At 35.6% G+C, this 25,814-nt stretch overlaps 1 protein-coding gene across 6 annotated transcripts in view; it reads right to left on the bottom strand.

The window, feature by feature from the left end:
* Positions 1-25,814, bottom strand: part of kis (chromodomain helicase DNA binding protein kismet) — a 118,230-nt gene that overhangs the window by 8,349 nt on the left and 84,067 nt on the right. For 4 of the 6 annotated variants that reach the window (XM_071592892.1, XM_071592897.1, XM_071592894.1 and 1 more), the window contains exons 26-35: positions 22,337-22,628; positions 21,350-21,562; positions 17,528-17,721; positions 15,204-15,346; positions 14,902-15,112; positions 11,368-13,180; positions 6,909-7,524; positions 3,460-3,574; positions 713-967; positions 79-205 (exon numbers count right to left, since the gene is read on the bottom strand). In XM_071592892.1, the coding sequence (XP_071448993.1) occupies positions 79-205; positions 713-967; positions 3,460-3,574; positions 6,909-7,524; positions 11,368-13,180; positions 14,902-15,112; positions 15,204-15,346; positions 17,528-17,721; positions 21,350-21,562; positions 22,337-22,628 (3,979 nt within the window). The remainder of the gene's footprint in view (positions 1-78; positions 206-712; positions 968-3,459; positions 3,575-6,908; positions 7,525-11,367; positions 13,181-14,901; positions 15,113-15,203; positions 15,347-17,527; positions 17,722-21,349; positions 21,563-22,336; positions 22,629-25,814) is intronic. The other 2 variants (XM_071592896.1, XM_071592895.1) reach the window with 2 other exon arrangements.

Below are 25,814 nucleotides of genomic sequence, written 5' to 3'. Positions count from 1 at the left end.
AACTCATCAATTATCACCTTTTTGAATAAAAGGACAAATAGCACTAACAAGTTTCAATATAAAAAATTCCCAACTTACACACACTTTCCTCTTCATTAACTTGTCAAGCATGTCATCAAGTTTACTCTTCTGTTTATTTCTAGAAGACATGGAGAAATCTTGTACTTCACTGGAATCCTTCCCACTACCTTCCATTTTGGGCAATCTGAAATATCAATTTTACATTAAAATATGTACAATAAATACCTCAAAGGTTCACTAATAATAATAATATTGTGAATTCCTCAACCAATATTCATGGTGACCATTAAAAAGCACACAATGAAACCAAAGAATTGTTTGGAACTGGTTTAGCTGGCTGTAAGTACAAGCTTAATGATTACATTGCCTACTGTAGCTGAAATAAAAGAGATGGAATGTAAAATTTTGCTACAGACTTCGGAATAAATCATACTGACACCGAAGACCACAAAATGGGTGTTGTAACTGATACAGTGAAATTGCACAAATTTCTGTTTCATAATTCATTTGCTACGATTATTTTATTTGGACTCTTTTCAGAGAAAAAAGATCATCATCAAATTGAAAAAAACCAATAAAGGAGAATTTGTTAAGTGGCATATACCTCAAGACTCAGTACATAAAACCAGAAACCAGATAAAACATGCCAATAAGCGAACAGAAAAAAAACATAAAAATTATTGATACTAACCCAGATGAAAGGTCAATAGGTGTTAGTGTGCTTGAAGTCCCTGGGATCAGGGTGGTGGGACCAATACTTTTAACAATAGGAGCGCTAGTATTTCCTGATGTGTTTGACTGCGGCTCTTGGCTAGGTGAATTTGATGACTGTGGGTTGTTTGGATGGTACTTTCCAAGGTCATATGAAGACAGTGGCATTGACAGCACACGTGTGCTGCCTTGCTGTTGATGAGCAGGCGGTGGTTGCATATTTCCTTGCATCCTCCTGAAATGGCGATATTTCTTGTTAGCACTTATTAATTGCAAAAAATCTGGCAAAATAACATATGACAGTCATTCCTGCACCTCCTGATATGGTACATTTTTCAAAATTAAATAAAATAAAACTTTTGGCACCGTTTAAAATATCTCATGAATTTTAAAGTGAATAACACATCCATTGTTAATAATGATTTGTTGGCAAAACCTCTCGACTACAAAATTAAAATAGGATTCTGATTATTTATGTTTGAAACTTAATTTTTGCTGATGTCAAATGCAATTGAACAGTTGAAATTGAATTATTAAATTATTACTGGCTGTATTAAAATGTATTGCATATGAATAACCAAAAGTAACTTTTCCATCAAACAACAGTTTATGTTTAAAAATCATATTTTATCTTGTGTTGGACAGAAAGTCACGATTCATAAGATAAAATTTTCAAAGAAGATTCATAATAATGTAATAATATGTCAAAACTAAGCATTCATTATACTTGAACAGTAGCATACTTAATTAGGACTTGGGTGAGAAGTGTTGGAGCCACTTTTACAAAACATCAGAATGGAAGTACAAAAATTTGTACTTGCCAGAACAACAAAATATTTAGTGGTCATTACTTCCTCATGAAGTAGAATATTTATCAGGAGTACATCATAATCGAGAATAAATAACATCATACTGTTTTAGCTAATTCAAATAGAGACCTTGATAATGTATAATATGTACCAATTATTATTTATTGATGCCTATTAAATCACGAAAATGAGAACAAGAGTGAAGGGAACCTTGGGGGACTGGCTTGAATTAAAGAAAACTCCTCCTCACATTACTGTATGAAAGTGAAACTTGAGTACGCTTTGAAAATTATATGACAGCCTATGTGGGCACATGGATTACTTCAGGAGTAGTTTTATTCAAATTAAAAGAGAAACGAGTTGGTTATGAAAGATAGTGGATTGGAAGCACTGGTAATGGAATGAAAGAAGTATAAATTATTAAGGGAATGAAAGAAGTCTGCTACACTAGTTTTGATTCTGCTGCGAGAACGTATGACAGTTGATCATTCAAGCATATATGAGAGAGGAGTAAATGATTTGAGAGAAAGGGGTGGACTGAGTCTTGGAGGAATTCTGCAGAAGACAAACCCAAGCCAAACAACATATGAAGACTCAGGAACACTATTGAATGTTTGGAAAAATATGCACATGCAACAGGTAAAATAAATAGTTAGAAATGGGGCAGTGAGGAGAAAATTAGGAAAATGTAAGAAGCCATATAAACCACAGCTATATATGTGGATCGTTGAATAATTCTTTAGAATATCCAAGAGATGGGGTTTGTTATATCAGATATTCGGTTTTAGTTGAGCCTCATCTCTTACTAGACTGCAGCTAAAGATATAGCAATATCCATCACAAGGTGGTTTCATTTTCATATTCAATTGAAGTGACAAACTATTGTTTATTTATAAAACAGCAAAAAAAAGTTTCAAGTGTTTATCAAACTGCCTTATTTAACTGGCTTAACACCAAAAGAGATAATAGCCAAGTTGGACATTGCACATTTGACGGTGTTATTTGACACCAACATTAGAGTAACTTTGTTTACATTTCTTTCAAAATGATTAAAAAGTAGTTGGGGGCCTAATTTGAATATAAATAAAAATATTAATTGTATATTCATTATATAAATGTAGTAGTAGAGGTATTTAGGGGAGGCGACCAACAGCTAAGGTCATTTGTACCGTAGTAGTAGAGGTATTTAGGGGAGGCGACCAACAGCTAAGGTCATTTGCACCATTAGAAATGGACAGGAAAGAATGAAGGGTGGAGAGAAACATGGCATCAGCATTAGCCTACTCTTGACGAAATGAGCCAAGGGGTCCGCAGCTTTACGTCCCATCTGACAGATGGCATACTCACTCGAAGTGCCTTCCACAAAGCACCTCAAGTAGGGATCTAGATACAACTGAAAAATATTCGATGCTGCCAGGATTCGAACCTCTCTCGTTGGGAAGTCAGTACAATAGCCACCGCACCATCTTGATCCCCAAGTAGTATTACGTTTTGCATGAAAACATTGAGGTAGGGAGAAGTCAATGACATTGACATGCTAGCTCTGTTTGAGGTGAGAGGGGCTTAATTGTGTACAGGCTTGGCATACCGGTACCTGTAAAAGGCTGGCTTTCTTTCAGAGCTAAGTCATTTCAAATTTATTTGTCTTGAAATGAAAATTAAAGGGCAATTCTTGGCGAATTTTCCCCAGACAATTGACTGGGAATCAGGAACTTATGAATGCAATATAATGCTAATAGCAATTTATTCAAATTTCTCATGTAATACTATTTGATCATTTAATACATATAAAATGAAAACAAGTTTTCGAGAATTTTATACTTTTTACCTTAAGACCATATCAAGCACTATCAATTTAGTAATTTGAGGAAAAAAAATTAATAAGAATACATTAAAACTAGTTTCATATAATCCTCACCTTGATCCACCATCCCCAGCAGGTGATTCCTCTTCATTTCCCCATAATGAAGATGGCAATTTCTGTGATGATTGTGATTGGTTTGCTGTACTGTTGAGAAGGGCATGCAGCTTGGCTACAGAAGAGGGAAATTTAATGAATTGAAGGGAAAATAATCAACTTATCAGCTAATCTGAAATGTGTCATAACCCAAAAATGAGCACCCAAAGCATTTCTGCAATAATGAAACAATGAAAATAATCCATTTAATTAAAATTAATCAAATGCACATCAAACTGATTGACAATATTTGTTCAGAAAGCAAAAATTCAATAAATATCACAGAAAATAAAAATTGAATTGGTGACGCTGATGGCTCCACAATCCTAATTTGATCAGCATTTGGCCAGAATATGCATTCTTAATATTTTACTGAGAATTCATTACATTACCTACTCCGCAAGTAAGCCATTTCACATCTCTTTGCAAGTAAAGTCATTCTACATCTGTACGTCTCAGTTTTCCAAAAAATTACATTTCCCCCATTACCATATTTATTTTAAGTAAAACACTTTCTGTTGAGGATAAAAAAAACTGAATTAATAGCCTTTAAACTGGAGTACCTGAAGGACTAGAGAAGTTAATTAAAAGCAAACTTTAACACTTTAAATTTTGAAAATTTTTCTCAACTTCTACCTTTTTCACATAAAACATTTCATCACCTGTTCTTTCATGAAAGAGTATATTCTTTTAAATCTTATTGGACTCAAATTTAAAAACCTCTATTCAGGCTTTCATCACAACAAGACTACATATACAATCAGGAAGGGGACATTGCTATCTCAACATGAGGAACATGAATTTCACAGGGACTAGACTTAGCAGTAAAGTCTAATTTTCCCAAATATTAGCCTATGTTTTTTGTCGTACTTTGTAATGAAAAAATGACCCAATGAAAATCTAGCTTAAAACTTATTCTTCCATTTCACAGGGCTTTGCAGCATCATAAATACTAGCATTTTGTATTCATTTCAACTGCACTTAACATGAAGTTACCATGAATTTTAATTGGATAATTATATTTAAATAAATTTTCCCAATTCCCATGATCTAACAAATATAGAGCTATTAATGAGTAGAAGTTACATGGTGGATTTCAATTTTCAAAATTTGACTTTCAATCAAGTTAATACGGAGACCTGTTTCTCCAATGATTTGAGCAACAGCAAGAGCAAATTAATCTGATTAGGAGCAAAAAGGTACTACATGAAATACTTATTGAAAATTACATTACAGGTCATCAAAAAGTGATAATGAAACTTATTTTGAAAAAGTAGAATGGTGATAACAAATGTTTGAACTATTTGTAACCTAGAGAATTCATTCCACACACACATAGAATTATTAAGATATACAGAGATGATGCAACAGGAAGCAATTGCATTCATTGTTCTACTCATTAAAAAGTGAAATAAGACTTTATAGGGTGGAATGACATTCTAGATTGAATACTAGCAGGAAATTATGGAGCGTATACAACCATACACCACAGATATCAATGCCCTCCCTTGGAATTTCATCCAAAAAAAGATTGAAACTCCCTCAGGACAGAGGGAGTTTCCTTCTTGAAATGATTTCCAAAAATTTTATCAAGCAAATTAAATAATTCAAGTTCACACATAGAGCAGAAACATTGAAGTTTGTTTTAATAAGTTCATTTGATTCGTGGTGACGAGCCAAGTAGAGAAATTGCTGATAAACATTTACAAATACAGCGGAATCCTGATGCAATAAGTATGGGTAACAAGAATTTCAAAATTTTCAGTAATGCAAAGGTTGAGTTTCTCGCCCTGTGATTTACTTTAAAAGTAAATTGCTAAAAGAGAAGAATATAACAATACCCCAACATGTTCATTCAATAACAAGCACATCAACACCTACATAAAAATAGGAATCATACAACCACATCAATACTTTTACAGTCAAATTCTTTTTAACATCTAAGCCTAGTTATTCATAATTTCAGTAATATGCTTCTGGTGGCTCATTTGTTTTTCATGGGCAACAATAATTGCCAGTAAATGAACATGTATTAATATTCTGAGCATCAGTCCTATTAGGGTGTCTTATTAGCAGAAATATAGAGGTCTAACATCTACAGATGCATTATAACAACTTCATTAGCAACATATATAAACTTCAAATTAAGGTGAATTCTGTATACACTTTTGAGCTAAAAATTGTGATTTAAAATAATTTGATGACCAACTAACTTGGCTACGCATACACGGAGTGTCTGCCATTCAGACCTCATCTGAAGAAAGTATCATAAAAATAGCACCAAGTAAAAAAGATGAGTTATGAAAAAGGGATGAAACAGGACTTTTCTAAGACTTCCTTTCTAATAAAACCCTTGATTAAGCATTTCATTATGAATATTGGGCAGCTAAAAGAGAATGGAGGTGGAAGATTACTGTGATTTTCAGAAAAACATTATATCTACCTTCAGGTTTTGATTTAGCATTATTCAAATAAAACAGAACTTGGCAACAAGATGAACTCAATATTATACTTAGGTGGTATGTCTCTAATCGTTGGTCAATGCAACCCAGCAGACAGTGACATTCAAGGCATACTTAGGTTTGTCCATATACAGAAGTTTTGATGAAAATATCAATGGACAAGATCTGAATGAGAGAAGCATTATAAGATTATGCTTCTAATTTGCTAATGTGAATAAATTAGTTTTGTTTGTTTGCATATTTATAAAAAAAATGGAAATTGTTTTCATTAATATTGTACCATGTATATAGCATGAAATTCTACACTGGATATATAATTAAAAATATAACAAGAAAAACCTACCACTGATACTGACGATAATATAGTCAATAAATGTAAGGAGCTGTAACTGTATTGAAATGTAGCTGTATTACCAATAACAAACTTTCCCAGCATAAGCAAAATAACACAAAATGTGAAAATGGTTCTTCGTAAAATAATTGAAATGACTTGATACCCAGAAATATCATACTGATGAAATATCAACAGACAAGACTGCAAAAAATTAAAGATTATCAATTGTGGACACCCAGATATATTTTGTAGTTGATGGAAGGGCAGTAAAAGTTAAATTAGTTTCTAAGTTAATATCGTTTTAACTACATCATTAAATACTCAGGGCCATAGTAAACTGTCATTATTTCATGGCCATTGGCAATAACAAGACGTTGATATAAAAAGGGATTCTTTAAAGAGAATAAAGAGCTCTTGTATTACTGTATACATACAACTGAGCAATTCCTCAAAAACTTAAAATAATTAAAATTTCACTTCAATTTCCCCAAAAAACTCAGAAGAATGGACTTTTTGAGTTCTTTCAAAAAACTCAGAAGAATGGACTTTTTGAGTTCTTTCATTTGTTTGTAAACCAGCAATACACAATTGCATGATAGTACTGGGTTTCCTACCTCTTTCCGTCTCAACATCAATGGCGATGTGCCTTTTCCTTTTCTTAGAAGGTGGTGGTGCGAGGCTTCCCACCGAGTGCTGCTGGTGGGCCACTGGTGAAGAGGCAGCGGATGGTGTGGGGACTCTCCCGACATGGAGCTCGTTGGCCCTCCTCACTCCCATGTTCCCGAGGGCAGGCGGAAGTAGAGATTGGGGCACCGGCTGACTTGGTCTCTGCCGGGGCACAATGGGGGCAAGGGTTACGTGGTCAGCTGTCGTGGTGGTTATAGTTACGACATCTGTTGAGGGGAGGGAGGTCTGCATGCTTCCTTTCATCCCCACCTCTGCCATACTGCGACCACAGTCTGATCCCATCATCCCGTCCATGCTGGGAACCTTCCCTGGTCCAGCTCGTGTGGCTGCTGTGCCAAGGCTGCCAAGGGCCCCCAAGAGGCCTCCCACTAGACGTGCCATGCTACTGCCCATGGCCATGATGTTCGACTGAGAGGGGTTGGTCATCTGGGCTTGTGAGTGCATTGGGAGGAGGGGTGTGGAACCCATGCTGGTGCTTGAAGGCCACTCGCCATGCTCCACTACATGAACAATATGTTCCAACCGCGTCTGAAGAACTCGGTCCTCCAGGAAAGATGAGTAAGGGATGTCAGTTAGTTAAAATATCACAAACCACACCTGCTACTGATGGTAGCATTAAAATTCATTAGACTGGGTCACTGAATATTTAATTTTAAATTCTGAAAAAATTTCCCACACTATTTTAAGATTTATAAAAAAGTATCAGTAGCAATTTTTCCTAACGTATGCGTGAAATACTGAATACAGAATGTCAGTTAAGAGCACACATGATCGCAGATTGCATTGGCATTGATAAGATGACAATGCACACCATTATCACTAAAAATTTGGCGATGCAAATGATTTGGGCTTAAATCTTAAACAAAACCTTAAAAATGATGAAACTTTATTACAAATCATGACCACAATTTAATGGATAAAAGAGAAAACAGGATTTTCAATTATACACTATGAGAAACATTTGTATTTAGGATTCAATGGAAAAAAGAATCCTGATTTTGGATTAGCAGGTGATCACACTTTGGATTGGGCCAACTCGCAAGTATTTAATTAACATATTTGGCCTAAATTTAAGACAGCAGAGAATATAACATGGTTATGGGTTGTGGAACTGTTATTTTTAGAGAAATAAGTTCTACGCAGAGGAATGAAACAGGACAATTTCAGAATGCTCTGCATTTATGACAAATTCAATGCATTTTACAAAAAAATAAATGAGCACTGCTTCATTTAATAAAGTAGGTATTTCTTTCTTCCCTTCAGCAAAATTAATACACATACTGCATGCCAAGTCTTGACAATAAGGGGGAAAATAAAGGAACTACTCTCCAATGATAATTACTAAAATATAATAAGATAGAGAACCATTATTTTCGAAGCAATAACGTGCTTCACCTTCGAATGGGGATCGAGATGGTGCGGGGGCTAACGTACTGGCTTCCCACCCTGAGGGCGCGGGTTCAAATCCCGGCGGTGTTGAATATTTTTCAGAGGTATCTCGATCCCTACTTGAGGTGCTTTGTGGAGGGCACTTTGAGTGAGTACGGCGTCCGTCGGATGGGACGTTAAGCTGCGGACCCCTTGGCGCCTTTCGTAAAGAGTAGGCTAATGCCGACGCCGGGTTTCTCTCCACCCTTCATCCTTTCCTGTCCATCCCCTATGGCGCAAATGACCTTAGCTGTCGGTCGCCTCCCCTCAAAACTACTACTACTGCCAATTGCACTTCAGTCCGGACACAATTGATGCTGGAAATTTTATCTTCACCTCCCAATTAAGAATCAAGATTTCTCATTGAAATTCTCCCAATCCTGTATAACACAGGAGTCCCACAAACATCGCCTAACTGTATGCGAACAAACCACTTAAATAATTTATAATTCACCTTCAAATATGAAAATTTAGCGATTTTACAATTTTTTAGTATGGGTACCGAGCATCAACACACTATCTCTAATTTGATCTGAGGGGCACATATTAAAAATTGATTTACAATGAGAATATTAACCCCAAAAAATTATGAGATGGCATATAAAACGTAGCAACTCTTCCTTTTACGTGTACTTTTGGAAATAAAAATTCTGAAAATTTCCTCCGAGTTCACCAAACGTAAAATGTTAATTTATTATTATAGAAGTCAACTCAAAAAATTATGCCCATACTAGGGTTTAATACCTGCCAACCTTACTGAAGAAATATAAATGGCAATAAAGCCATAATACACGTGCAGTGGAAGATTATGTAAATATTTATATAAATGCAACCAGTGAAATGCAGATGACACTTGTAAAATCTGCAGGGAAAAATTACATCTGCGCCCATCCTTACCATGAACATCTTCATCTTCATGCTCATGGCAAGGTTCACACTTGGGACATTTAGGTGAATCAAAACTAAACTGCTCCTCCACAATTAATGTAAATCCAAGAATTTGCCATGAATTATCCACAGTTACTGACTTAAATAATAATGCAGTAGTGATTTCCTACCACTCGATTTGCAGTGACGATGTCACCTATCAAAGCTACAAAATTAGTATGGTGGCAAGAGTTTAAGTGATAACACTAATGGTGGATCATCGCCAATGATAAGCAAGGACCTAGATCTGACTAGCATTAATCCTAGATTGTTCTCATAGTGGGATTTAGTTTGAATGCAAGATCGCTTGGAATAAGTAGTTGTCCAGCACAAATGTCAAACATTGGTTGTATTTCAGGATTGGTTCTTAGGGCTTAAAAATATGATGGATTTTTTACCCCTTGTAAGAGAAAAAAATACCAGTAAGGAATACATTCAGACCATTATGGTGTTGATTTCTTTATCATCACTATTATTTACTCTAATTATTTCAGTTTGAGATCATTCAGTCATTATTTCAAGATCACTTCGGACAATAAGGTTTCAAAGTAATAATATTTATGATATATCATTAAAAGATAATAAAAAATTAAAAAGCCGATTCATTAATGTTTTGGGAGATACCAGATGTCGATATATAGATAGTAACAAATATTTTGCAACCAAAACTTAAATACAGTAGTGAGTTCCCCACACTTTTCAAAAGATTAATGAATTGATGGATTTTTCTAAGAGAATGGTGGACCATATATTATTAACAGGTGATCTACTGGTTAAGCAAGGTTTTGGATGGACCGACCATTGCCAATCAATACGCCCCTCATCCATTTTTCCTGCCTCCTTAGGACTTCTCCCATAAAACCCCTCTCCTCGCCCACCATACCTAGCACTTCCTCGTTTGTTTTCCTTTCAGTCCATTTAACCTTCCCCATCCTTCTCCACACCCACACTTCAAAAGCCTCCACAATCTACTTCTATCATCCTGCTTCAGTGACGACATTTCCGCACTGTACATAGCTACACTCCATATCAAATTTTAATGAGTCTTTTCTTAACATCCTTAGTCAATGTCCCTGTCATCAACTCTCTCTTCCTTGTGAAATCCTCTTTGACTAGCGCAATTCTTCTCCTTATGTCCCTACTACTTTGACCATTTTGGCCCAAAACACTTCTGAGATACGTTAACTGTTCAATCTGCTATAGTTTTTGCCCACCTACTTTTATGTCAATGTAATTTAAGCTCAGCATTTCTTTTTCGGGAAAATTGCATTATCTTTGTTTTATTTATATTGATTCTCATCCCATATCAAATGCACTGAATTTGCAATTCACTTAACAATGCTTTCAACCTCTTGACAGACTGACCAACTAGAGACTGGTCATCAGCAAACCTAACTGACTTAACCAATTCCCCACCCACTTTCATTCCTACCTCCAGTTCTTCCCATGCCTCTTTAATCATTTCCTCAACATACAGGTTGAACAGCAACGGTGATAATGGGCAACCCTGCCTTACACCTCTTCCTAACAATGCCCATCTAAACTCTCTGTCTCCCACTCACTCCTCAGCAGTCTGAGACAAGTACAGGTTGTGTATTAGCCTTCTGTCCCTCCAATCTATTCATATTTTCTGCAATATACTCATTAGTTTTTCCCAATTCACTGTATTAAACACCTTTTCAATATCTACAAAGCAGGTGAATACGTCCTGATATTACTCTATATTCCTCTTGATTAGTGATCTCATCACTGCAATGGCATCGTGGTACCTATCCCCTTTCTAAACCCAAACTGGTCATCATTAAATCATATTTATAATGGCCGCAACAATATGAGATTCTGGTGCTTTTATGTTGAACTGAAAGCTAGCCGTTATCTATAATACTGATTGTTAAAAATAATGTACATCACCAAGATTTAAAACAAGGAATACAAATAAAAAATATTTAATAAATAGAAGGGCAAACAAGTGATTAAACATACATATTTAGATAAGTGACAGTTCAATATTTAAACTTGAAAATATAATACCTTGGGCCAAAGTGATGCATTGCGCTGGGCCATGGCTGCTTCTGGATTACCAATTTGATCAGTTGGAATGATTTGCACTTCATTCTCCAATGCTACCAGATTTTCATTCTTAATAACTTCAGCAACCTTAATGACCTCAGCTTCTACAACATCAGTGTTGATTTCCTTCTCCTTGCTGCCATCAGCTTTCTGCTCCTCACCTTCTTTGGCTTCAACCAAATTGATATCTGGCTTCTCTGAGGAATCATTGGCTGAAATTTCCTCCAAAACTACTTTTTCTTCAGAAGATACTTCGGTTGTTTCACTCTGCTCTTCCTTGTCCTTAGTTGTCACCTCACTGACATTTTTCTCATCTTTTTTCTCACTATCAACAGCTGATTCACTAATATCTACATTTGCACTCTTTTCAACATCACTAACCTTGTCACCCTCCAGTGTTTTTCCATCCTCTTTGGCTTCTACTGGTGCACCCTCCTCATTCAATGCTTCAGCACCAACCCCATCCTTTTCCTCAACACCTAGCTCAACACTGTCTTTCTCCATTTCTTTTTCTGAACCCTTAGTGACCTTGTCCCCATCACTTACAGATTGCAACTCAACCACCTCATCACCCTTACCACTTTCTTCAATGCCTTCACCCTCCTCAACCTTCTCTTCGGATGCTTTCTCCTCTTCCTTGTTCTCCTGTGATTGGCTAACCTCTTCAACAGGTGTTGATTTTGGTATGGCATCTTCAGTAGTGGCCTTCTCTTCATAGCCCTCCTTGAGGACACTTGAACATTCGATATCCAATGCCTTCTCATCAGACTCTTCTTCCTTTACAAGCTCCCCCCCTTCAGTCTTCACTTCACATTCTACCTTTACAGATATCTTACAATCTTCACCTCCTAACAAATCCACCTTCTCCACTCCCATTTCAGTCCATTTCCCCTCCTCTTCTTCCTCCTTACAAATTGGCTCTCCTTTCACCTCTCCTGCATCCTCACCCTTATTCAACTCTCCCTCCTCCTTCAAAGTGACACACTCACTCTTCATGTCTAAAGGCTCTACTTCCATTTCACCCTCTGCCTTCACCCCTCCCTCCTCCTCCTCTTCCACTTGCTCTACATCCATCTTCTCCTCCTTGATGTCAACTTGTCCATCCTGTTCCTTTCCACTCTCATCTATCTCCATCACCTCATCCTCAACCACTGGGGCTTTCGTTTCATCCTCAATCATGGCAGACCCTTCTTCTTTCTCTTCCTTTACCTCGGATACTTCTTCCTTTTCCTCCTCGGCATTTTCCTTCTTCTCATCCTTTACCACCACTTCTGGTTCACTCTCCTTTCCCTCCTCCACACCTTCACTCAAAGTGTTTACAGCCTCTTCCTTTATCACCACAACAGGCGGGCTTCCCTTCTCCCCTTCATTCTTACTGCCCAAAGCATCTTCAGGTACTGGTACTTCCTCAATTTTTTCATCCTCTTTTGAGGAAGTATTAGAGGGTGATGCCTCCTTCTTCGCCCCTATTCTCTCAATCTTGAGCGTTCCCTCCCCCTTCTCCAGCTTCACTATCATCTCATCTCCATCCATTTGAAGGAGACTGCCAGTCGCCCCCACAGCTACAGGATGTTGCTGTTGCTCTTCCTCTCTAGGCCTTGATAACCCATTTGCATCGGACCATCCACTAGGTTTGCCACTGTTATCCACTTCCTTGGCGACATCCTCCACAACAGGCATCTCTTTTGGTATGTTACAGCTCTCTCTCACAAACTCACGAAATGAAAGTTCTGGATCATTTAAGATGTAGAATTCTGTCCTCCCAAGGCCATGCCTATAGGAAAATATTTGATTGCATTAATTAATTGCACAATGGACTGAGGCAGATATTTTGTCTATGCTTGAACAACTATCATGTATTCAGAATATACATTTCACACCAATAATAGTTTAAAAAAATATTTCAGATAACCAAGACTTACATCTCCTATGGATGAACCCTTTAAGTTTGTGACACCCTTTCTGTGTTCATTAGTTCTGCTTTTACATAGTGATTAAGATTTTCAATGTATTTAACATCAGAAAAGACAATCTTATGCTCAATGACTGAAAAAACTCAGGATTGGAAATTACAGTATGAAAAATAAGTCACAATTTAAGTTCTCTTCATGTAAACTTGTAGGATTCTTAACTTACACAATGTAGAATTTACCATCCAAATTAGATGAAGCCACTCTCAGGGATAAAGATGTTCTGGTTAATGAAATACAAATAATATTCCGGCAACATCAAGCTAACAATTTAAATTAATACTTTGCACCAAAATATTTGTAAATAAAAAATTAACTTAACAAGAAATATTATTTCCTTTAGACTTCACCAATTAATCACACAATATGAACCAGTGATTTTGTTATTTTAAAGCTAATACATACCCAAAATATTTTATGATTAACATAGACTGCATTAAAATGGTTGAACAACTTATATACAATCTTAATAAATATCTTACATAAAGTATAAATTTTTTACACCATTTTTTACAGTGAATTTGCACTTTCATCCCCTTTCACTATGTCAAGAGAAATAATTACTGAAAAAAGTGCAGCAGCAAAAGTTACCGAAGCATAACAAATGATTACTGAAAAATATGACGAGATGCTGGAAATAATTATACAAACAATCATTGATAAGAAAAATTAATGCAATCAAAGACTCACTATGTGTGAAATAATTGTTTCATTGATAATTTTGAAGGGATATTAGTAATAAAAATCAATTAACTACAAAAGATAAGGCAAACAGGGAATGGTTGCAATGATAAACTAAAGCAACCAAGACTATGATGGAGAAAGACAAACCAAAGCTTCACTGTACTAAAAGACTGAGTACAGAGTGGCTCACGGCCCAAGTTATGGAAAACATAAGTTCATGAAAATGTCATCACGTAAGCTTTGCATAAACTTGGATCTCGAAGTAAAAGTGATACATGATAGTAATGTTTAATACAGAAAGTAACTGTAAAAACCAATATCGAACACACAAAGTTGACTTTGAAAGTTTGCCACAACACTAGATTTGCAGTAATTTTTAGGTTAAACTGACTTGAAATAATGTCAAAACACAGGTTTTAAAATTAAAAATTATTTAAAAATTTTGGTTTTTGAAAAGTAGAGAATAATTTTGTATCTCAGTGGAATCACTGTGTAGTCATCAAACATGTGTTGATGAATTACACTCCTGCAATTGTAATTGTGTGACCAATAGGTTAGAAATTATTGACTATTATCATCTATAAAATTGTTATCATGCATATCAAGCCCACTAAAAATCATTATCTACAAATATCACATCTTACTATGTAACCATGTCACTCCAACTTTCATAATAATTAAGCAATTGATGTTGGTAATTTAATTATAAGAAATTATATTTTTAGTATACATAAAAATATATTTATGACACAGCTAAAATTTGGTCGCTGAGGCTGAAAATTCAAGTTCCAGTTTTTATTTATCAAAAAGAAGATTCAAAGAATGCTACTTTTCAACTCACTTTGCAGTCCCTAAAAGAAGTTCCCTGTCATGACGTCCACATATCCACCAATCAGGCAGTTCTGATGATGGTCTGCAAAGAGTCAGTCGCTCCCCTAGCCGTGGATGCGAAAGGATATCTTCCCTAACCCTCCTTAATAATTCAATTCTCTCTAAAGTTCGGCGAGCCTTTTCTTCTGGCAGTGGTTCCAATGGCATGTCCGGATAATTTGCTAAAACACAACATGACATTAAATGTTTAATAACATGCATACATGTGCTAACAATTTAATCAGCTAAGTGAATGACTTCAGAGGAAATTACCTTCATCATCCAGTAGTTTGAGACCACAAGACCTCTTACACATTGCCAAAAAAGCTTTATAGTACTCGGTCATTGATTCATCAAATTTGCGCTCCAAGTGAGATATTGCACGAAAACGGTTCCAATCATACCTTCCTCGTTTTCTGAAAAGAGAGCATACGATAAAATATAAAATATCCTATTGTTTCAACCACTTAAATTTAAGCATTTAAGAAATTTGAATTCCAAGGGCAGAAACTCATCAATACAATAAAACCTAACACTAGTGTTACATATCAAATAGTAAAATTAAAAAAAAATAAATCAATTCCAAAACCATTTTTTATGGTTAAATTCTAGATAATTATTTACATCTATCAAAGAGAAAAACTAATATTTCATTTTATGGGAATATTGTTTGTCTGCCTTAGAATACAAACAAGTTCCACCAGGCCAATTGTCAAGTGAACCAAAAAATATACTGATTCACTGTCATTCATTCTGGATAATCAATTGAGTTATAAATTTATATATGTTATATTTAAAAAACCATAAACACAGTAGTCAACCCTAAGGTCGGTTTGGTAGGTGATGACAGAGTTCAACCAGCACTAAGCAATGGCGTGTGAAATTTGCACATCAGGGTAGGGGGGCCAGTTCCTTTCCCTGTGCCAGTTATGGTTTCCCAGGAAGATCTGGTAACCAAAAAATGACATAGCTAGGGGGGAGCTGCAAGTGTACAGAGAGGCTTGCCCGGGAATCAAACCCAGACCCTTCGGTCAGTAGTCCAGCACTTACCCCTGGACTACAGCAACCCACTGTGAGTTATATATTACACAATTAATAAGTAATAGTAGGAGAAAATAACTAGCTGGTAAGGGACAAAATTTCATGCAAAATTAATGAATGTTAAAAAAATGTGTTTAGGCCTGCATCTCCCAACTCCCATTTGGCCGGAAACACAATGAACTCTCTGCTCAGTTAAGCAAGCCAAAATTCGCCTCAAACCTTCTGGAATTATCACCTCCACCAACTAGGTTGTGGCAATTGGTAGACTGGCCATTTGTAGCTACTGCCTATCTCCTATATTTACCCACAAGTTGCCTTAAAAATACTATTTCTTGAATCACATTCAATGAAACTTCTGACCAACCAATCAGAAAAGAGGGCTTTGATTTATAGTGATTATATTGGCATAAGACATAAAGAATACACCATCAAACATGCTCATCAACATGTTCTTGGGTCTTAAGAGGCAAACTCATAAATGTGGAGAATTAAGAAGTTTTAAAAATTTCTGGACAAAGGACTTAAACTCGACCTTACAAGATTATTGATGACACCATCCCTAAATTTAGAATTGGTTAGTTAAGAATCAAAGAGCATAAACAAAAATAAACCTGCTAAAGGCAATGGTAAAACTTCGAGAAAAAGTATAAAGGAGTCCATAATGAATACTCCTGAGAAGTATCAATGCACTGCCTAATTTTTGTCAATCTGAGAAAATAAGGAATATTATTCCACTAAAATAACAAACTACAACCAAGAATTAAATTCCACCAGCAATTCAAGTACCGTGGAACTAGGAGTACATGTTTCCTAATTTATACTCCAATTAATGAAAACAGCCACATTATTGAAGACAACTTAACATTTGTTTCAACCATTATAGAGAAGTCATTAAATGACAACAGCTTTCTTCCCATTCTTTCCACTTTAATCCCAATTTCAGTATTTGATATCAGCTTCGCCCAAACTATTTTTTGGCATGAAAATCAATGGTTTATATTCATTAGGAAGCAAATGTGGACATTATTACAATTGAGGCAAATATCAACTGTTAAGAACTGATGCATAAATTTTATAATAAAAACTTCGTTGCAATTTTCCACAGTTAAAACTTTATTTCGACCATGGTTTCGATACACTGTATCATCATCAAGTGATGATGATGATACAGTGTATCGATGTACAGTGATCATGATGATACAGTGTAACCTGATATTGATACAGTGTATCGAAACCATGGTCGAAATAAAGTTTTAACTGTGGAAAATTGCAACTAAGTTTTTATTATGTCTCGATTCCACAACATCACGCCAGACTCTTCACTTTTCATAAATTTTATGTTCACGTCATTTGTTCAACATTTTTGTATGTTTTTTTCCTGGAGGAGCATTGGAATGACTGATTGATTCTTTATTTCTGGTGGCTCTAGCATTCACGAAAATAACCATTACTGGCAAAAAAATGTGACAATACTCCAAATTGCCAACCAATATTACCTTATTGGTTGCAGAAGGAATTCAAAACTTAAATCAAAGCAATAGGAGAGGAATACATACCTATCATACTCAACACCAAAAGTGGAGACAGTGCGGTAGAAGTCTGCCTCCTCTTTCCTAGACCATCTTCTTTGATTCATTTCCAAGCGGGCCTTTTCCCGATCTCGAACCATTTGCTCCACCTTGCTTCGTTCCACTTTCTGTGGCCACCGTTGACGACAGTCAGGAATCGTTGGAGTTACAGTAATTGGAGTCTGATTAAATCAATCGGGCAAAAGAGGAATCAGGAAGAGAGCAAAGATGTGGCCAAAAAGTTGAAGAATGAAGATAAAAGAAATCTAAGCTACAAACAAGATGAAGACACTATCTACTCCTTATACACCAAAATACACAATGTGTGTCATCTACTGAAAATTTGGGAAATATCATTTTAATAGTTTCCTACAATGCCCCTTTTAACACATTAATTGGAATATTATCATAATTAACACTTTATTCAAAATAACTACGTCAATATCACCTTAGTAAATAAATACCATAACTTAAGACACAATGGCAAAATATTTGCTACATGTATTCATTAGATTGGCCTAAATAGCCAGAGTATTTATTTGGACTTAATTCTCAAAAAAAAGTATTACCAACAGTGTTTTGTTTAATTAAATGAAGGATACAAGCGTCATAACTGGTTGTACGTGAATAAAAGACAGTGGACATATACATTGTATCCTTCATTTAATAAAAATGAATTTCCACAAAGTTGAGCGGGAAAAAATTGAGTGTTTTTTTTCTTGGTTAACATTTATGTTTGAGGAAATATGAGCATAGGAGCTAAGGGAATTCAAATGAAGGCCAGATATTGCCCAAAGGTATTTGTTGAATCATATGAATACTTGCCACTTACACTCTACTCTTGAACAAAAATTAGCATTCATTACAATAAACCTGTTAGGTTCCATCTAGTGACAGGAAGTGGAAAACTGACAATCCATGAGACCTTAAGCAAAAAAAATCCCCACGGATTAGGCAAAGCTCATTTATTTCACATAATACGGATTTTGATTTAGTGTGCACATTTAAGAACATAAATAAACAGTTAACTATTAATAATGTAATTTTCCAACTCAGAAAATAGGTTGATATGAGTTTTGATAATCTAAAATAACAAACTTGATTAGGACCTGGCAATAAAACAATAAGATAGCAAATAGAAACACTGATGATCATTGATTCAAGTGTGTAAAATAAAAGAATTACACAACTTTTAGAACTATGTTGACAACTTTCCAAGCTTAACAAACCACAAAGATTACAAGTAGCAAATAGAATGCCAGCATCAATTTTCCAATTGCAAATAGAATGCCAGCATCAATTTTCCAATTGGATATTTCAACACTTTCACTGCGGCCACTGGTCCAGTACTTGACCCCTACGTGGGAGAACAATTAGAGCTCTTAAAATAATGCAAAAAAGCCACTTCATAGGCTTACAAGCAGGAGAATCTGAGAGCAAGGCAAGAGGTGGTAACTGCAAAGTGCAATGGTAACAGTATATTCATAGCAGTAAAATGGTTATTAGAGAAGCCGCCTTTAAATGGTTACTATTTCAGAGCGTAAAAATCATTCGCCTTGACTGGGACTCGAACCCAGATCCCTCAATATCCGGTCGAGTGCTTTAGCCATAGCGGATATTGAGGGATCTGGGTTCGAGTCCCAGTCAAGGCGAATGATTTTTACGCTCTGAAATAGTTGCATTGAAATGCACATTAGCGGATGACTCCGTTAAAAGTTGCTGTTGCGGCATCTCCCGCAGTTTCTTTGGAATTTTTTTAAATGGTTAGTTGATTCTTCAAATTAAAAAGTAAAAAATATACAATCTTGGATATTAAGTATAAAATATGAACTGAAATGCAAATGTAGAAGTCTGTAGATAACTGCAGTTATGCCAAGAATCGAGCACAATGTTGAAATTATTTTTCACACATGTACATCACAACTGCTTAAGCATCAAGCCTACAGATTCATCTTGGAAGCCTTTGCAATAAGTTTGTTTCTGGACACATTGAAACCTGTACTCATGTTCAAATGATCCAAATAAGATTATAAAAGCATTCCACCTATTAAAATATTTACCTAGGTGACTGATAAACTTAACTTTAAAACGAATGAAAGTAACTAAAATGTAGGGCTAAAACTTATAACATTGTAAAATAATATTGATGGATAGGTGCTGAATTGATCTAATTTTTAAGGCACCAAACCTTGACTTATATTCATGACATAAGGTACACCATTGTTTTATAAGTTACTTAAATATTAAACGTGTCTACAATATTTGACTTTTAAGACATTGCATAGGAGAACCCTATACCTGTAACTGTTTTTGTGGTCTGCTGAAGAGTTATTATTTAGCATACATGTGTATCATTAATTCAATGCAATTCTGTTCCCTCCAAAGCTAAATATTTATTTTTTTAAATTCTGTTTCTTCAGATTGTGGTGTTCAGTTGAAGAGTGTAATACAACAAGTCCTCATGACTTCAGCCATATTCTAAGATAAAATCATAATAAAATTATAGCATGCCCTAAGTTTTTGCCACCAGCCATGCTTAAAAGAATGTACATGCATCTATTATTCCAGTTTCACAGAATAAAGCCACATGATGAAGGAATTAAAATTTGGTGAGCAACCTAAAATGTGAAAGATTAGGGATGCATTTGGTGGCTACCAGTTGACCTCTCTACCTAAATTAGATTGAAACCACACTTTTACATATCTAGAACACATTGTTTCCCTTCATTCGCACCATTTTTTTAAGCTGTTATTGTTGTTGTTAAATATTTGGCAACTAATGACAAGTGATTAAAAGAACTGAAAAACTTAATGGAAGGCATCCAATTCATTGAAGTTGAAATATGAAGTTGATATGATAATTAGATTGACACAATAGACATAAATGAAATATTTTTATAATTACATTAAAGCATTAAATCAGCAGTTGATGGGAATTGAACAAGAACAATTTCCAAATATCATTCCTTTCAAAGACTATAAAGATTTTAAAATTTGACCTAAGTAAAAAAATATTATCATTTAATTCTTGCACTTCATTTTTTTCAAATGGCCACCCATGCCCTTCTAGCAATTTTACCATTTTTCCCAAATATTAAGTAAATTGAATTTTTGTTTGAATCAACAAAGAAGCACATATGATAATAAACTTAAAAAAAATGAAAAAATAAACTTGCTCATTACGGAATAAACACAATTTTTGCATAGAACTGACTTCCACATTACACTTCAACATCCACCTATGTCAAAACTGGGGTATATAATATGAAAATAATTCTCCCCAGTTAAACCCTTTGATACACATATTTTCTGAATTCTGTTAAAAGAAAATATAAAATTGAAAAATGGAAATGCATAAATATTACAAAATTGATTAATTACAAGCATCATGGTGCAAACTAGACAGTTAAATTTGAAATTAATTTTAGTCCAATGTTGTTTATGAACTATCAAACTATCTTAGATGAATCAGGAGAAAGCATCCTGAAACAGTTCTTACTGGAAGCACACAGCTTTGTACTTGCAAGCTGACAGCCACGCAATTGTGCAATTTTTCGTGTAAATAACACCCTTTCGAAGTACTGCCGCATAAAGCTCTGTACTTCTAAGGTGGGAATCTGGAAACCTTGTAATGGGTAATAATAGAAAGGCTCTTCCCTTATATTACTGTAGTAAGTTCATGATCCTTCCAGTTATTCCAATTTAAATTATCCTACCTTTCCCTAGTTTAATCACAAATGTGTAAAAGGGAGGTTTCACCATATGACTACTAATATTGCCAACCAAGCCAATCTCTACTTAATATCTTGCCTTTGCCTTTTGAGCCATTTTCATCTCCTCCTTCTTGTAGTTTCTCTGATATGATGTTATAACCCTCCTCAAACGTGTGTTCAAGTCTGCAACTGAGGGCCATGCTCCACCAGCACCCTGATTTTCACCCTGATCATTTTGAGCTTGCTGCTGTGACTGAGCATCTGACAGTTGTTGCATCATGGCATGATTGTGTTGCTCTTGAACCATAACCTGTAAAAAACAAATGCACTTGATCAATCAAGTATGTTTGGTGTTGAATTAAATGGCACAAATGTCAGCAATAGTTTAGGGCTAATTGGGATGTTGATTAACCAGGAAGAAAAAACTACCTTATTGAACCATAAAATAATGTAAAATCCTTCACAGCTTTCAGTATATTTTTAAGTAGTACACCAGACTCTGGTACAAACCAGGAATGGCTAAACCTTTGATGGAAAGTTTCCTAGGTAAAAATATTATTTTAACTTATGATATATAGCATACAACAGATATTATTGTTAACAGTGCTGTTTACCCTGTACACTATTTCAAGCTGGCATTTTCCCAAGTGGGTACCCTATAGCCCATAAGGTGTTTTCAAGTTGCTAGTTGCATATCTATATAAAACAAATGAGAGTTGGAAACCTTCTAGAGTTAGTTGGATTGGTCATTGAAGTCAGATTTTACACTTATTATTGTAAGGTGACTTCTCACTTACACAGCAGAGCGACGTAAAGATTTCTAATTTTGCTATTTTATATTCTTAGCATATTAATTTAACATATTTATGTTGGGAGGGATCATCATATAGCTTTGTTAGGATGGAATTCCAAATGATAAATTATGGCAAGAAATAGCTGCTCCTGAATTAATTCAATTTATAGCAGTTTGTACCATTGCACAAATTGAATCAATAGCTATGAAAACATAAATTTCAAGGGCAAATTAACGAACTTTTAAAATATGACATTCATTTTACCATTTGGTAAAACAACAACAATATACCTGAGATCGATCTCCTGACATCCCAGACATTGAGAACTGCCCCTGAGTTGACTGAGTCACAGAAGTTGGAGGAGCATTCGGAGTGTTTGCATGTTGGTAGCGCATCATTGATTCTTCAGGGTTATGATGATGTTCATGGCCAGGGTTAAGAGGGTGCGGAGTCCCACCAGGGCCACGATCTCCAGCACCTTCAGACATTGAATTTCCTGGCATGTTACTTGACTGTACAACACCTGGGCCTTCAACAGCCATGCATTCATCTTCATCTTCGGATATCTTGTCCTCATCCAAACTGCTCAAAAACATGCCGAAGGACCAATTAGTGTGCAGCTGATGCGATCAAATGCTAATGTGAACAGCACTAGGATATACTGAGGTGGACAAAAGACAAAATGGCCATGTCACAAAAGCAGTTTAAATGAAAGACATGGCACTGCTTCCAGAAAAGCCTTAATGTGAAAATATGTAACATGGGTGACCATAAGTCGTTAAAATCTCTTTCAATATTATCATGAAAGCTAAATGAACACTTAAAAAAGTCCAACCCACATGTTTTCCAAAGTAGTGCTACAGCTATTTAACTCTAGGTTATCATGTTAAATATCAATTTCGATGCAAAAGAAATTTTAACATCAGGACATGGGAGATAATCAGGCAAAAATTGCACATTAAGCAAGCGGCTTGCAGGGATGCATGCAGGATGAAACAGTTGAAGCAGCATGCATGCAGCAGCAAAAAGGGACTAAATTAGCAATGAAAGCACAGAAAGGTTATCTCAAGTAAAAAACATTTTCCCACCAAGAAGAATTATGAACATTTATAGAAAGAAGCACCACGTATGCACATCACCAGATAACAAGAATTTATCCTCCAAAGAAAAAAGCCAGGCATTCTTAAAATTAATTTATAACAACACAGAACCAATGACTTAACACATGAGGAGTGAAGATGTATGAAATGATTCATTTAATGGTTCCAAAGTATTACTTCATGACCAAGAATACTGCTTCCCTAAACCCAATGTCATCAGATAATGATGATAATTCATCTCACGCTGTCCGTACTTGAGACAGGGAACAGTGACCCACATCACCAGAACACTTACTTGGAAGAGTTTTCGTTGGGTAGTCGCCGTTGACGGGGAGTGTCCCGGGGAGGGGAGGAGGGAGTGGAACAGGTAGTTGGGTCCTCGGGGAGGGGCGGCGGCGGGCCAACCTGAGCGAGGAATGAAAGCGTCGGGTCTGCACGTATCTCTCGGTACCGCTCGTATCCATGCTTGTAGGTCCCCGCCAGCAGGGACTTGTCAGCCTCGGTGTCCCACCAAGGGGCAGGCGGTGAATCACAATACGGAGGGTATATCTCCAACATTCTGCACAAGTGACATACCGTCTTCCTCTCAGAGACCAATACAACTTCTACACATTTTTGCTTGCGCACATTTGTGAATACAGATAATTCATTACAACTAGTGGAGGACAGTTCATTAATTGGGTAGGAATAGGGAATGGCACAACTGCACAAATGATTAACTTGACAAGAGACTCACAGGGCACAACACGATCAACTAGTTACATGAGGTTTGCTTGGCAATGCTTGACAAACATACGCGCAACTTATGATAAAATGGGGTTGACTGACCAGGTAAGGGTGATACATGAACCAGTCAATTATGAAAATAAAAAATTATAATTTACACCTTTTTGAAAGTACTGATCAGGTTGAATTTATAAGTACTCTGTTTGTAACTACGAAGCATCTGTTAAAATTCTGTCATTTTCACCAAACAAGAGCTTCTGTAGCACCCTTACAGGAAATTTAACTCCATTTCATATAACAAATTTAATATAATATAAATATGCAACACTCACAAGTTTACATAATTGCTCTTTCATAAAAATACTGGGTATCAAGCAGTGATTTTCAACATGTCTCAACACAACGCATATTAGCACTTCACCACCAATCCCAAAATTCCATACCAACTGTGTTCCCAAGTAAAATAAAATATAACTGCGTGAGATTAGAGTTTTCATATTTGTGATGCATTTTAGTAACAACACATCCAAAATCCCACACGTGGTATGTTATTAAAAGTGACATGATATGCTAAAACTTTTCTTCTACACTAACAAATTATTAAGATGAGCAGAATCATGACAGATCTCGAATTCCTAACAATTTTTGCCTCAAAAATGGGAGGAAGAATCCTTTACAAAATACAAAAGTTTGTGAAAATGTCTTTCCCCTATTTATACCTTTTAAGCTTTGGTACGTGTTTAGTCTCATTGAGGGGCTAATTCAAAAAAAGATGAACATTAACCAAATCTAAAACAAGTACTAGCAAGTAATTTTCATAATAAGTAGTGATTTGCAAAGGTGTGATAGCTTAGCAAGATGCCTATGTATGCCTGTATATATTAGCTTTGCATTAAGTTTACAGAAAGAATAAATTCAATGCACATACAGATAGAGAAGTATACCTACGATTGAACAGAGGCAAAAGTCAAGATTCTCTAGTTACTCCATTTAAATTTGATTCAACCATCACAATGAGTCTGTATTGAGAGTGCCATACAACAATAATTCATGGTTTAAAATAAAATAGAAACATCATAAAAAAGTATGTTAACTCTCCCAAAAATGTATCACTTAGTTTCGTCACAAGAGAAATAGATTCCAACCTCTTTTATGAATAACAATGTCTCCGTTCATGGGTACAATTAAGTTTTACTATTACTAATACCAAAAATAAATTTTCCATCATATGAGACCTTTCAACTGTTTGACAGTACTATCTCAGATGGAGAGTGGACAAATACAGCAGGGAGGGGTTTCACAATTCAGCATTGCTGTTTTCTACTAAATTCATTTGACAAGAGGCTTACGCATTTCAAAAACTTTCTGGACCTGGCTCAATTCTAGGATGACTGGAGGAAATATGAATTACACATTATCCAAAAAAAGCTTATGACTACATTTTTTGTCACTTTTAAATTACTAGTAAGTAGCCTCTTTTCCACTGTAGTCCCAATTAACTATCCTCTCTAATCACCATAACTGAAATCCATTGCATCACTAATGAATCATCATTAACAAGGTCTCACTTGTTTGCTCCAACAGGCACAGACACATTCATAAACACTAGCATTGATTTTTCAACTGCCAGAATATCCATTTATTAAAGTGCTTGAATATTTGTGGGTTTCTGCACTCTGTTGGTCCAGCATATAGTTATTGTAGCCATTTCACTTAGGAAATTATTATTTAGATTACTATTAGGCCAACATATGGCTGGCAAAAGAATTTATATGTATAATAGAAGGTAATAAGAAATTAGGTAGGCATCAGAATTTTTCAAGAGATGTCATAATTTGAACTGTACAACTAAAACGAATTGCTTGATTTCCATTATATGCAAAATGCCAGTATTTTTCATTTAAAAAATATACAGAGGGAACTCGCTCAACAAGCATCTCAT

The sequence above is a fragment of the Hetaerina americana genome, unplaced genomic scaffold (assembly GCF_022747635.1).
Source record: "Hetaerina americana unplaced genomic scaffold, ioHetAmer1.1.p SCAF_5, whole genome shotgun sequence".
Classification (NCBI taxonomy): Eukaryota; Metazoa; Arthropoda; class Insecta; order Odonata; family Calopterygidae; genus Hetaerina; species Hetaerina americana.
This window is presented reverse-complemented; position numbering and strand designations above follow the sequence as displayed.